At 46.6% G+C, this 14,253-nt stretch overlaps 1 protein-coding gene across 1 annotated transcript; it reads left to right on the plus strand.

The window, feature by feature from the left end:
- The first annotated feature begins 3,700 nt into the window (after nt 1–3,700).
- Nucleotides 3,701–14,198, plus strand: BRF2 (BRF2 RNA polymerase III transcription initiation factor subunit). The gene is made up of 5 exons (XM_054017432.1): nt 3,701–3,846; nt 5,015–5,177; nt 8,826–8,885; nt 9,262–9,583; nt 12,297–14,198. The coding sequence occupies exons 2-5, from the start codon at nt 5,024–5,026 to the stop codon at nt 13,006–13,008; spliced, it is 1,248 nt and encodes a 415-aa protein (XP_053873407.1). The 5' UTR covers nt 3,701–3,846; nt 5,015–5,023; the 3' UTR covers nt 13,009–14,198.
- The last annotated feature ends 55 nt before the right edge of the window (nt 14,199–14,253 follow it).

A 14,253-nucleotide genomic window follows, 5' to 3' on the forward strand; every position in this document is an offset into this window, starting at 1 on the left:
TTTGCCACGACTACACACACGTTGCTAGTGAAAACATGCCCTTTGTCACACATTGCTGCTGCCTATCCCTCGCCTACTTTGGGATTTGCTAGAGGGCTGGGAGCTGTCTCTAGCTGCATTGATCCATGGTAAATACCCTGTGGGGTGGGAAGTCTGATCAAGTTCAGCAGCATGTGAAGACTGAGCTTATTTACATGATAGAGAATGTATGAAAGTTATTGCCAAAAACAGTCCATTAGAACCAGGTTAGTAAGTATGTCAGTCCTTCAGGAGCACTTTAACTGCATTAACTTTTAAATCCTCTTCACTCTTTGTTCAGTATATCTGGGGAGCAAAGACAAGGTGGGAGAATAATCCGTTTTCCTTTGTCTCTGTCAGACCACTTTAGCCTAAAATGTATTTGCCTTGTCAGGAGAACTTGCATGCCACTATAATCGCCTCCTTGATGCTTCTCTCTGCCTCCACTCTAAGGCATTGTTTCCTTCAAGGGATGGATCAAACTAGCTATTAAGGTCCTTCTGCATTCAGTCTGAATGGTTCTGTCCTCTGCCAGGGCCATCAGCAATAATGCTCTGGGGAAACTTACAAGCCAGCATTGAATAGAAATTACCTGGTACTTTCAAGCATTTCATCCTTGTGCATAGCTCTAAGGAGGTATTGTAGAGACTTGGAAGAAAGCTAATCAGATGCCTACTCTCTCACTGCAGGTGTTTCCACGTGGAAACCTTTGCTGGAGAAGGTAAATCATAGCTGATTGACTTCATTCTGGGAAACAGGGCTTCTGTTTTTAGTTTCATGTGAATTGTCATGCTCTGTCAGACCATTGGCTCCTCTAGTTTGGTATCTTCTGGTCAATGCTTGAAGCCTCACAAAAACCTCTACTGCCAGTGAGCCTGGCTAACTGGGAAACTGCTGTGGCCTGGTAAGCAGCTTTCCACCTCTCCCAAGCTCCACTTCCATGCAAGCACCAGGCTGGCTTATTCTCTGAAACATGAGGGCTGGTTACCCTTAGCTGTAACTGCTCATAATTGGTTCGTATTAGTCCTCTGACATTGTTTGGCTTTCCTGGAGCAGAGTGGTGGCTGGTTGATTTCCTTGCTTGTTAAATTTTCTGCCATTATTTGTTTAGCAATGTCTTTAGGAAGGCTTTCTTCATTGACATGTTGTTCAGGCTATATCTACACTACGTAACTTTTAGTGACATGGCCGTCACTACAGCCGTGCTGCTGCTCTTTGTCGGCTCTCCTGCCGAAAAATCTTCCACCCCCAACGAGTGGCGTTTGTGTTGTCAGCAGGAGAGCGCTCCTGCCAACAACACTCTGTTCGCACTGGCGCTTGTCGCGGCAAAACTTTCTTTTGTCTTTCGGGGGTGGGGGAGAAGGACACCTCCGAAAGACAAAAGTTTTGTCATTCAATTGCCAGTGTGGACGTAGCCTCAGTCTAGTCTCATGCATAAGATTCAGATGCCAAATGACTTGCACACATTTGAGCTGTGTGCTGATATCAAGACTGCAATAATTTTGGCATATCACTGAGAATGGCCTTTTCCAAGCATCACCTCTTTCTCCTCTTTGTATTATTAAACATCAAGCCTGTCTAACTGATTTCCTATTCACTTTGGGGCTCTTTGAAATTGCCAAATCTGCAGTGCTATATCGGCCTGTTATCACTTCTCCTCCAGGTTGATTGGGACGAAGTTTGTTTTTCTGCAATCTTTCTTGTAGGGGCCAGAATGGCTGCTCGATTTCATAGTGCCCTTCAGTCAGCCCTGAATAAATGTATTGGGTCCCAGTATAGGATCTTCAGGGCCTTCTGAATAAAAAGAGGCAAGTGCTACCAACTGCCTTAGATTAACATTTGACTCTCAATCTCTGGAAGACTTTCAGTGGCTATGGAATAATTCATATCTTCCTAATTGCAGCAGGTCCCTGTTACAATGATAACGAATGCTTAGCCATTAACCATTAATCCTCTCTTCCACCCAGTGGGGCAAATGAGTGTTATCCCTATTTTGCTGTGAGGCTGGAGAAATGGAGGCAGAGTTGAAGTGACATGCCCAGGGCTACACAATCAATTTAGCCAGAACTAGAATGCAGGAATTCAATAACTTCTAATCCAGGAGTCGGCAACTTTTCAGAAGCGGTGGGCCGAGTCTTCATTTATTCACTCCAATTTAAGGTTTTGCGTGCCAGTAATACATTTTAACGTTTTTAGAAGGTCTCTTTCTATAAGTAGTTATATATTATAGAAACTATTGTATGTAAAATAAATAAGGTTTTTAAAATGTTTGAGAAGCTTCATTTAAAATTAAAATGCAGAGCCCCGTGGACCGGTGGCCAGGACCCGGGCACAGTAAGTGCCACTGAAAATCAGCTCATGTGCTGCCTTTGGCACACGTGCCATAGGTTGCCTACCCCATTCTAATCCATGTCCTTGGATGACTAAGCACCGTGTGTTAGATGACACATGAACTGTATATGTACATTGTGTTCTTATGCTTGTACCACTAGTGCATGCACAACTGCATGCAGCCCCTGCCTGGATACTGATTCACCTTTTGTACTTGGGTGCTTTTCATATGCATAAAGAGGGAAATCCCCCTTTACTTACTCCCTCATTTTGCTCAGACTGTGTGTTGGCATTTTAATTACACTTTTAACTTTATAAGGGTTGGTTTTCATCCCTCACTGGGAGATGCAGTGTGTGATCCACTATAGAAAAAACACTTTACTAAGTGTTCCTAAAGCTAGCTCAAAATTGGTTCATAAGGTCAGGAGTTGTGGGCTACAGTTCAGAGCAGTGGTTCTCAAACGTTTCTATTGGTAACCCCTTTCAGAGAGCAAGTCTCTGAGTGCAGATCATTATAAATGCTGGAGGCAAAGCAGGGTGTGGGGTGGAGGCTGATAGCTTGTGACCCCCATGTAATAACTTTATGGCCCCGAGTGGTCCTGACCCCAGTTTGAGTACCCCTGGTTTAGAGCATGGTTCTGGTCATGGCTGTTGGGTTCTCTTTACCTGTATGTTCCATGTTTACTATTCTTCTGCTAAAACTATTATGGATCTAGAGCTAGGCGTTCAATTGCTACCGAACGTGTTTTAGCTGTAAATGCAAAGCGAGGGTGCCATCTGCTGGTCCATACCCCAGTGAGCAGACAGTCCTAGTCCCATCTACTTTTTCTGTCCCATATGGTAATACTGATGAGCTCATTTAGATTCCTCTCCTCTAGTTTAAAGGGTGGGTGGGGCGTGGCTAAAGGATTAATGGGTTAGTTACATGATGGCCATTGACTGATTTGTAGGAGGTTGTGTTCTAGGAGCCAGAAGATACAGGGGTTGGTGGGTCCCCAAGGAAAAGCTCGTGTCGGTCATTTCAGGAGCGAGGTGCACTAACTACGTTACAATGTTTGGGGGCAGAAGGCGGGTGGGGGCTACTGACATGTGAGCTCCAGCGTGGGGGTGCAGCGATCTGTCACGGGTGGAGGGTGGAAGATATACAGGCGCCCTGGTTGCAATGGTGTCTGCCGGCTCCTTGCTCGCCCCTTTGTCCCGAGCGCTGCCAGCACGCCAACCCCATGGCACAGTGCCTCCCCTTCAGCTCACCCCTCCCCACCCAATTGCGTGCGAAGCCCAGGAAAAGGGCGGAACGCGGTTACGGGGGTACTGCGTCTACTCGGACGCAACCGTTCGGCCGGACCGGATGTGACGGAGGCGATCGTGTTTTCTCTGCGGCTAGCGTGGGCAGGGTGCAGCGATCTAAAGACCCCCCCCGTCCGTGCGGGGGGCGTCTAGTTCCGTTTGCGAGCGGGAAGGCGGTGGCGGCGGCTGCTGCCCGAGCCCGCGGGAGAGGTGAGGGTTTGGGGGCCTGTAGGGGAGATCCGGGCCGGGGAGACCGTGGTAAGGGGCTGGGTAGAGGCTGAGCCCAGGGGCGAGGCGGAGGGACGTTGTGAGCCCAGAGCTGGCGGGCGGGGGGATCTCCTGGGAGGCTGCAGGGGATGATCTTGGAAGGGGGAGGAGAGCAATTGAAACAGGGATCTGCCCTCTCCCAATTCCCTGCAAAATCAGCTACAACTCGCAAGAGCCCTGACTTGGGCAGGCGTTTCCATCACTCAGGCGAGTGAGGCCAGCCGGAGTTGGGAGTTTGGCTGCTCCTCGCTTCCTAGTTCTACTGATGCAGCTTAAGCCTGCTGGTTTTTTAAATGGTGTATATGAAAAACTTGAAGCCACATTACAGCCTTGGCTCAAACGGCTGAGCTTCTATGAAGGAAGAGTTTAGAAAAATATCATCCTCATCGACGTCACGGTCTCCTTTGAGAACAGGACCCCAGCATTTCGCGAAGCCCGAGCTCGTAACCTGGAAAAGTACGCTCCCCTGGCCGACACCCTGAGAGCGAAGGGCTATGAGGTGCAGCTGGACACCCTGATCGTCAGAGCCCTGGGCGCCTGGGACCCCTGCAACAAGGGTGTGCTGCGGACCTGCGGTATCGGTCGACGCTACCCACGGCTCATGTGGCGCTTCATGGTCTCTGACACCATCCGATGGTCCAGGGACATCTACATCAAGCACATCACTGGCCACCGACAGTATCAGGAGGCGTGAGCCAGAGTTACATCGTTCTTCGACCATGAGAAAGGGACCAAGAGTCTTTATCCGTTGGATCATATGAACTGGAACCATAAACTCCCTGAACATTAAAGCTCACCAAATGAGGGTCAATCCATCCTTATCATCATATCCACTCATTATACTCCACATCCGAACATAGCCACTTTATTAACTTCATACCCTCCTATCTCGATGCCTGTACTTTGATCCATCAACCTTTTACCCCAGTCGGGAATATTGCAGTTTATGTATTCCTTATGCCACCTGATCTTAAACCAAATCCTGCTATCTCGATAAGCTGTATGTTATTCCCTGATAACAAGAAACTTCTATGCTTAAACTCTGTACCGTTCACTTTTTTTTTTAAACATCTTAATAAAATCTTTAAATCTGTCTCAATTCGACTTGCAGGTTTTCAAGATGTCGGGCCAGAGAAAATGCCCTGATTGTGGCTCCTCTGAAATTGTGGAGGATGCACATTATGCTCAGAACCAACTGGTGTGTGCTGACTGTGGGTTTATCCTCACCGAGGGGCTCTTGACAACCACTTTCCAAGATGAAGAACATTTACAAGGTCAAACAAACACCGATTTTAGTTTGCATAAATATGTCAAAATCCACAGGGCTTTGTGTACATGGCATGAAAAGTCATCATGTAGTCATGAGGACAGGGAGGCAGAGATTTCAAACAAACAAAACCACCCATTGCTCAGAATTTTGGAGAATATTTTAATCAAAAGTCTTTTTTGCCCTAAAAACTGTGCAGAAAAAAGAGTAGGAGATAAATTGCTGTTTTAAACTTTACAAAGGCACTGAGAAGAGCAGGCCTGGACAGATGTCTCATAACCCACGTTTCTTCCCCCAAAATCAGAGAGAGCATAAAATTGACTCCCTTCTTCCACCTGTATTACAAACAACTAGTCCTAACTATGAGAGTTCTTGCAGACTTATCTTGCTCCTGTAGTCCTGGTTTTAACTTATTTCTCCAACATACAGAGATTGCTTTGGCTGTCTGCAGAAACATTCAACTACCTTTTCATGTAAAAATGCCAAAATATAAAATAGTGATTTTTTTAAAAAACATGAGCATCTTGGAATTCACGACTTTTTGAGTGAAAATAATCATGATATAGCAGCAGTGAAACCTGCACTTGAGTCTTATAAGTAGGGGCCCTACCAAATTCACAGCCATGAAAATCCCATCACGGCCTGTGAAATCTGGTCTTTTGTGTGCTTTTACCCTATATCGGGGTCAGCAACCTTTGAGAAGTGGCGTGCCAAATCTTCAGTAATTTAAGGTTTCATGTGCCAGTAATAAATTTTACATTTACAGGGGCCCCCCCAACTGAACCCCAGACTAGCAGCGGGCTGAGCAGGGCTGGCGGCAGGGATCCCGGCTGGCAGGGGCCGGTGGATGGAACCCCAGACCGGCAGCACGCTGAGCCGCTCAGCCAGCTGACGGTCCGGAGTCCCGGCCGTCGGCCCCACTCAGCCCGCTGCTGGCCTAGGATTCTGTTCATCCAGGCAGGCAGCGGGGTGAGCGGTGCCAGCAGCCGGGACCTTGGCTGGCAGCAGCGTGCCAGTAAAAATCGGCTCGCATGCTGCAGGTTGCCAACCCCTGCCCTATACTATGCAGATTTCACAGGAAAGACAAGCATTTCTCAAATTGGGGGTCCTGACCCAAAAGGAGGTTGCAGGGGGATCGCAAAGTTTTATTTTAGGGGTTTGCAGTATTGTCACACTTCTGCACTGCCTTCAGAAGTGGGTGGCTGGAGAGCAGCGACTGGAATGGAGAGGGGTAACTAGTGGTGTTCCCCAAGGGTCAGTCTTAGGACCAGTCCTATTCAATTTATTCATAAATGATCTGGAGAAAGGTGTAAACAGTGAAGTGGCAAAGTTTGCAGACGATACTAAACCGCTCAAGATAGTTAAGACCAAAGCAGACTGTGACGAACTTCAAAAAGATCTCACAAAACTAAGTGATTGGGCAACAAAATGGCAAATGAAATGTAATGTGGATAAATGTAAAGTAATGCACATTGGACAAAATAACCCGAACTACACGTACAATATAATGGGGGCTAATTTAGCTACAACTAATCAGGAAAGAGATCTTGGAGTCATTGTGGATAGTTCTCTGAAGACGTCCACGCAGTGTGCAGCTGCGGTCAAGAAAGCAAACAGGATGTTAGGAATCATTAAAAAGGGGATTGAGAATAAGACGGAGTATATCTTATTGCCCTTTATATAAATTCATGGTATGCCCACATCTCGAATACTGCGTACAGATGTGGTCTCATCTCAAAAAAGATATACTGGCATTAGAAAAGGTTCAGAGAAGGGCAACTCAAATGATTAGGGGTTTGGAATGGGTCCTATATGAGGAGAGATTAAAGAGGCTAGGACTTTTCAGTTTGGAAAAGAGGAGACTAAGGGGGATATGATAGAAATATATAAAATCATGAGAGGTGGGGAGAAAGTGAATAAGGAAAAGTTATTTACTTGTTCCCATAATATAAGAACTAGGGGCCACCAAATGAAATTAATAGGCAGCAGGTTTAAAACAAATAAAAGGAAGTTCTTCTTCACAAAGCACACAGTCATCCTGTGGAACTCCTTGCCTGGGGAGGTTGTGAAGGCTAGGACTATAACAGCCTTTAAAAGAGAACTGGATAAATTCATGGAGGTTAAGTCCATTAATGGCTATTAGCCAGGATGGGTAAGGAATGGTGTCCCTAGACTCTGTTTGTCAGAGAGTGGAGATGGACGGCAGGAGAAAGATCATTAGATTGTTGCCTGTTAGGTTCACTTCCTCTGGGGCACCTGGCATTGGCCGCTGTCGGCAGACAGGATGCTGGGCTGGACGGACCCTTGGTCTGACCCAGTATGGCCATTCTTATGTTCTTATGATTGTTGGCTGGGTGCCCAGCTCTGAAGGCAATGCCCCGCCAGCAGCAGCGCAGAAGTAAGGGTGGCAATACCATACCATGCCATCTTTATTTCTGCCCTGCTGCTACCCAGCACTGAAGGAGCAGTACCACAACCCCCTCTACAATAACCCTGCAACACCCCCCGCAACTTCTTTTTGGGTCAGGACCCCTACAACTACAACACTGTGAAATTTCAGTTTTAAATAGCTGGAATCATGAAATTTACGATTTTTAAAATCCCATGAGTGTGAAATTAACCAAAATGTACGGTGAATTTGGTAGAGCCCTACTTATGAGACACTGACATTTTAAAAAACAAACAAACATGAAAACAAACTTTCTTGCCTATGGTGCAAATAGAACCTTGGATTAATTATTAAAGAATGATCTTTAACTTTTAGTAAGCGGGTTTGTTTGGTTTGCAGATGAAAATACACTAATTAGTTTCATTTTCTGGCTCTCATGCTGAAGTGAATACTGTGATGTTTGTATTGCACAGGCTGCAGATTATTCTTCTAAAAACAGGGATCTTTAAATATGTCCTGGAAGCATTTATATTTGGCTGAAAGGTTTTGTACCAGCTCACTTTTTTACAAAACTACATTTAAAAACAAATATGTCCTGGCAAACATCCTTTTAAGTAATTATGGTAAAGTATCCCCAAGTGGCTTCCAGTATAATCTTGTTCACTTTTTTTTTTTCTCTCCCCATAAAACTTTATTTGCAGATTTCATGGTTGACTACTTAAAACGGATTTGATTGTGAGGAGGGTAATGTTTATGCCATATAGATTGATTGGATCTGATATGTACCTATGAGTAGCTCTCCTTTCTCCCTCTCCCCAAGGCTGAGGAATCAATGACCCACATCAGTTATGGCAGAGGATCTCAAACTTGAAGTTCTGGTGTACCAGACCTAAAGCGCAGAAGTTCTTGGTACACCACTTTCATAAATGTATTCACTGTAATTATAATAGCTCTAACAGACTACATCCTTTGCTGGCAATCTGTAGAGAATCAAAGAAGCGAATGGCCCATGAGAACTGAACACCATTCACCCTAGAGAGTGAGGGGGGGGGCTCTTTTTAGTTCAGGATTGAGGCAAATGGCATGAGGCGTGCTTGAGAGAGCCTGCATTGTTGTCTGTGCTGCTGGTACCTGTTCTGTGGATATAAGGAGAATGACCAGCCTGGGAAACTGAAATCTGGTGTCTTCAGTAGCACCAATCATAGATCTCACTTTCCACTCCACCCCTGAAAGTGGCTGCTTTGCCTGATGCTTGTTGTTTTCCAGAAGTGACATATTCACGGAGTACCGGCCAGAATGAGCAGCTGAGCCGCTGTAAGCTACGAGGTGAGAGCTTTTTTTAATTATTCCTTTCTTGCAACACTAAGACTCTGCATGATGCTCTGGCCGAGAAGAGACTACCATTCAGATTGTACAATCTGTTCCTCATACCCCTTGTTTTTCTAAAAGCCACAGGGAGCTGCTAACTTTTCACAAGTGACTAGTTCTGAGCCCAGGGGAACCTTCGGGAAAACCTTCCCAGCTGCATGAAGAGAAATGGGCAAAAGTTGCCGTGGGCAGATGATAAGGCTTAAGTTGCCACACTGCCATGTTGCTGCCCCTGGCTTTGGCTGAGTGTTTGCTGCACTGCAGTATCACGCTGTGGTGCGGTTAAAGAAACGTTTTGTGCTAATGTTAAAAGCATCATGGGGTTTTCCCACAGGGATCAAGCGTGTCCAGGATCTCTGCAAAGTCCTCTATCTCCCAGCTGTGTTTGAAGACACAGCCCTGTCCTATTTCCAGCGAGCAATTGAACACCCCTCCTTCCACTTAGTCAGCTTGGAGAAGAAGGAGATTCTAGTAGGCTGCTGTGTCTTTGTGACCTGCCGGCAGCACAACTGGCCCCTGACCATGGGTACTATCTGCTCCCTGCTCTACGCAGACAAGGAGTTGTTTGCCAGCGTCTACCTGTGCGTCCTGAAAGAGCTTGAACTGGATGTGCCAGCCCTGAGCCTGACGGATCTGGTGAAAACACACCTTAACAGGTAATGTAACCAGCTGACACCATTCACAATAGAGGATCCAAATGGCTTCCAAATGCTATAGGCATAACTAAAACACAGCCGCCTGTGGGGTGACAGACTACAACCATGGACACAGCAAGCTGTACTACCATGGAATGGGGGTAGCTTTGGCCAAGAACATTAAGGCAAAGCTTTGTCCCTTGGGATCTTTAAAGTCCATACATGGCAGAAGGGACTTCTGTTTTAGATCCCTGTCTGAAAGGCCCACATTCAGTTTATCTGATTCAGAACAATGAATCCTACTGAGATTTGAACTTGTGGTCATGGTGTTTCACAACTGGAGCATAGCCCCTCTAAGTGTTGTGCTCATGTAAATGCATCCATGTGTTCTTGTATTGACTAGGATACAAACTAAAGCTTCCTCCTGTATTGCCCCAGACTAACCACTCCTTTGGTGATGTGAGAGAGATGGGAGGCTCTAGGACACTTGTTAATTGCAGCCAGGGCATGGGAAGCCAACTCTTAGGTAGCTTTTCTGATCCCAGAGTGCCAGAGGAGGCCAGTTTGTTCTGTTTTGTACAGTGCCTGTCAGGATGGGGGTCCTGGTCAATGACTGGTGCTCCTGGGGGCTACGGTAATATAAATAAATAATAATAAACCTCTTTGGGCACTAAATCTGTAACCCCTTTTGTGCCACTGCTAGTGAGGTTACATTTAAGCAGACTATATTTTGCTTCTCTAACCTGTACTGTAGAATTCCACCTGGATATACTGCATGTTAAGTGTTCTTAAACAGCTGCCCTATTCTACCAGACTGTATTTCAGTGACAAGTGAAGCAATCCTTGTGTATTGTTTGCTGATGAAGTGCTATAAAAATGCCACTTGTGAGGCAGTGTTGTCTTGTGACTAGAGCAGGGGACATGCCAGGTGCTTGGACTTGGGTTTATTCCCAATTCCACTGTTGACTCAGTGTATCAGCTTGGTGTGGAGAGACTTTACCTGTCTGTCTCCATTTTTCCATATGTAGAAAGGGCTGGTGCTCACCTAAGTCCTAGGTGTGTTCGGTGAATGGGCTACAAGGCTTATAGTGCCATTATTGTAAGAAAAGTGACTAAGTATAAATATCGTCTCTGTTTTTAACAGATCTGCTCCCCGTGTAGCTGGTTACAGGTTCATCTGGTTAAATTATGGTAGCTCTGTTCTGTTTGTACTGCTGTTAGTGAGCAGGCTGGGTTCTACTGGGCATAATAAAATTATCAAACTACATTCCAGTTAGAGAATTTTTTAACATTGGAGATGTACTAGCTAGAAAGCCCAATCTGGAGTGTCAGAGCGCAGGGGAAATTCGCAGTGCTGGCAGTTAGAAAAGCCAGAAGTATTAACAAACAAGATAATTAAGTCTTTCCTCTTCTATCTCTAAAAAAGTGCGCTGTCAATCTTTAATCCCTCTGCTTTTTGTGGTCTCTCCTCTCCCTCTGTGTGTCTTTCGCTCACACCTACTGTATACCTTCTACACTGTAAATTCGTTGATTTTTGCCCTCTGCCCATCACCGTGGTATCTTAGTGCCTCCCTAAATGTTGTAGGTGAGTGACAAATTCAAACTAGAAATTAGATGCACATTTTTAACAGTGAGGGTAATTAACCAGTGGAACAATTCTCCATCACTGCCAAATTTTAAATCCATGTTGGATGATTTTTAAAGCATCTGCTCTAATACAAACTGAACTAATTCAGGGTAGTCCTGTGGCCTGTTAAACAAGAGGTCAGACTAGAAAAGAGCCCTTCTGGCCTTGTAATCTGAGGGGTCTAAACAGCCATGAGACTTGTTGCTTCTCTCCCGTTGTCTCGAGACTCATAGGACTGGCTAGAATTTCACTTCTTTCTTCTTGCCCTCTCTCCCTGTTTCTGAGGCCCGGTGGTGTAGTCCTTGCTCACCTACAGCAGAAAGCGAATGCGTGGAAAGCCTGTCCAAGGTCTTGCATTTCTCCTGGAAGGCCTAGCCAGCTGTTGGCACTGTACATTTCAATAATAACCTGTGTAAACCAAGCAAATTGGGTGGAGAGACTGAGGATGAGTATGGGAGCCACCCGAGGCCGTTTGCAGAGAGGATTGCACTTTGATGTGTGTGTTGCACATTGGAAGCCTCCGACAGTGCTATGGCCATGTAATACCTAGGGCCCTACCAGATTCACAGCCCTGAAAAACACGTCACAGACTGTGAAATCAGCCCTTCCCCAGGAAATCTAGCTATTGGAGGGGAGTGGGAGAGGCAGGGCTGGGGTGCCCCAGCTGGGGGCTCCTAGCTGTTTGTCTGGGCTGGGGAGGGATCAGACCCACCTCTGGGTACCTTCCCCCTCTCCCCCCCCCCCCCCCCCGGCTGCAGGAAGCTGCATGGCTACGTTGAATGCAGTGCAGAAATGAGGGTGGCAATCCTGCAGCCCTCTCCCCTCAACAGCTTTGCAACCCCCCTATGACCTCCTTTTGGGTCAGGATCCCCAGTTACAACACCATGAAATTTCAGATGTAAACATCTGAAAACCTGAAATTGACCAATTTTAAAACCCTTTGGCCATGAAATTGATCACAGTGGACTATGCATTTGGTAGGGCCCCAGTAATACCTGACACCTCCCCTGCCCTTGCAGCACGATGGACTTAATGATCTAATGGCTTCCTTCTACCTCTGATACCCAATGCAGCAATATAGCTAATGGGCTCTCTTTGTTTTCTCAGTTTCAAGCTGTTCCAGAGTTCAGCTAGCGTCCCTGCCAAATTTGCTGAGGACAAGGAAAAGATGGTTGCCCGAACAATCCAGATTGTGGAGCTGGCCAGTGAGACGTGGCTGGTGACAGGCCGGCATCCCATTCCCATCGTCACTGCTGCGGCCTACCTTGCGTGGCAGTCGCTGCAGCCCGTGGGGCGCCTGACATGCACCTTCCCTCGCTTCTGTAAGCTGGCAGGTACAGACCTACCTCCACCGGCCCACCTGAGGCTGAAGGAGCTCAACGACATCCTCTTGAGAATGGCCTCCCAGCTGGCCTGGCTGCGCGTGCTCAACGTGGACAAAAAGACTGTGGTCAAACACATCGGGGACCTGCTCCAGCACCGACACTTCCTGCTGAGAAGCTCCTTTAGCTCAGGAGACACTGAGGATCAAAGTGCCACAGCAGTGGGCGATGGCTCTGTGAGTTCACCACAAGCTGCAGGGTGCTCGGCCCAAGCTGAGGGCTGCCACCCTGGGGGCAAACAGAAATGCAGCAGCGTACGGAGGCCTTTGCTGCCACCGTGCCTTATAAACCCCAGGAAGAGACTTCGAACAGCAGCCCTGAGCCCTTCGGACCAGGCTATCACTGGAGACGAGGCCATTTCGGACAGCGAAATAGAGCAATACCTGCGGAGCCAGGAGGAGATGCAGGAGTTCAGCAAGGCCCAGGCCTGGCACTGAATTGAGCTCCCAAGAGCAACATGGGCAAAGGCACTAAGAATTAGCCACCTGAAGCAAAGGTATGAATTCTCCAGCACAGCTGTCTGCGGCACTGCTAGTGGACACGCTTCCCACTGGAGAAATAGGATAATGGGGCCTCTTAAGTGTTCCATGCTGCGGGGAGGAATTGTAAGTAAATGACAATATGTCTCCTAGTTCTGCTGGGGCAGAAAATTAAAATACCAGAATGACTTCCTAACTGAGACTTTCCTAGGGAAACTGTTTGTTAGTTTGTTAGAAATAATCCACATGGCTGCCAGAAATGCCTTCAGGACGTTCTCTTACCAATTTACAGTTAGTCATTTTGTTGAAATTCAGATGTTCTCCAGCATCGTCCTGGTGCAGCCCTTACAAGCGAGTCTAACTTGTCTGTGTACTGATCGAAGGTGGCGGCAGTAGCATGGGTAAGTAATTCTGTTGTGCCTGTCAATAGAAACATGATCTGTGTGGTTTTGGTTAGGACTAATTGCTTTGCATTTCTTGCCCTAAATTGTAGGATTATTTGGATGAGGAGGGCCCTTGAATAGGTCAGCCAGTTCATTTCTCAGGGCACACAAGCCTTCCATGAATTATTATAGAACAATATCAGGGTTATGCATTTACCTTTGGAGATCTGGAGGAGAAAGAGAGTACTTTTTTCCTGTCTAAACTGGAGTAACACTTGGTGAAAGCTCAGTGTTCCAACCTTGCTGTTTGGCACTTGGTTCATTTGAGTTCCTTCCCATGAAGTGTGACCCTGCTATGTTGTTTCACTAGAGCTCAGCTGCATTGTTTGTGATCTAGTAGAACTGCCACTTTCATTTGCTGTTAAGGCTTTTTTCAAAATGTAGTGCCTGTTTCCCTCGGTGAGCAATATGAACGCCCTGTGTTTTAGACCACGTGTGGGCATCACGCTACAAGATCAGTCTTGGGGCCACTACCACGGGGACAGATAGTGGGTTGGGTTGGGTTGGATATCAGAGACATCCCTAAGAATACTGTTGGGAAGCTAGCGTTGTCCTCTGCCTAGTAAGGAAAACAGTTCTGACCTTGGCTGTTAAATTTATTATGTGAAGCTGCTGGAATTCTGAATCCTTTCTTTGTACGATTATGGCACCATTTGTTGATATCTAAGTACAGCCAAATTCAATAAAAGAAATGACCTTGCTGTGCTGAAGGGTCTGTCATTGTATTGGGGACCAAGGGCCTAAAACAAGCAATATCACT

This window comes from Malaclemys terrapin, chromosome 2 (assembly GCF_027887155.1).
Source record: "Malaclemys terrapin pileata isolate rMalTer1 chromosome 2, rMalTer1.hap1, whole genome shotgun sequence".
In the NCBI taxonomy this organism is placed as follows: Eukaryota; Metazoa; Chordata; order Testudines; family Emydidae; genus Malaclemys; species Malaclemys terrapin.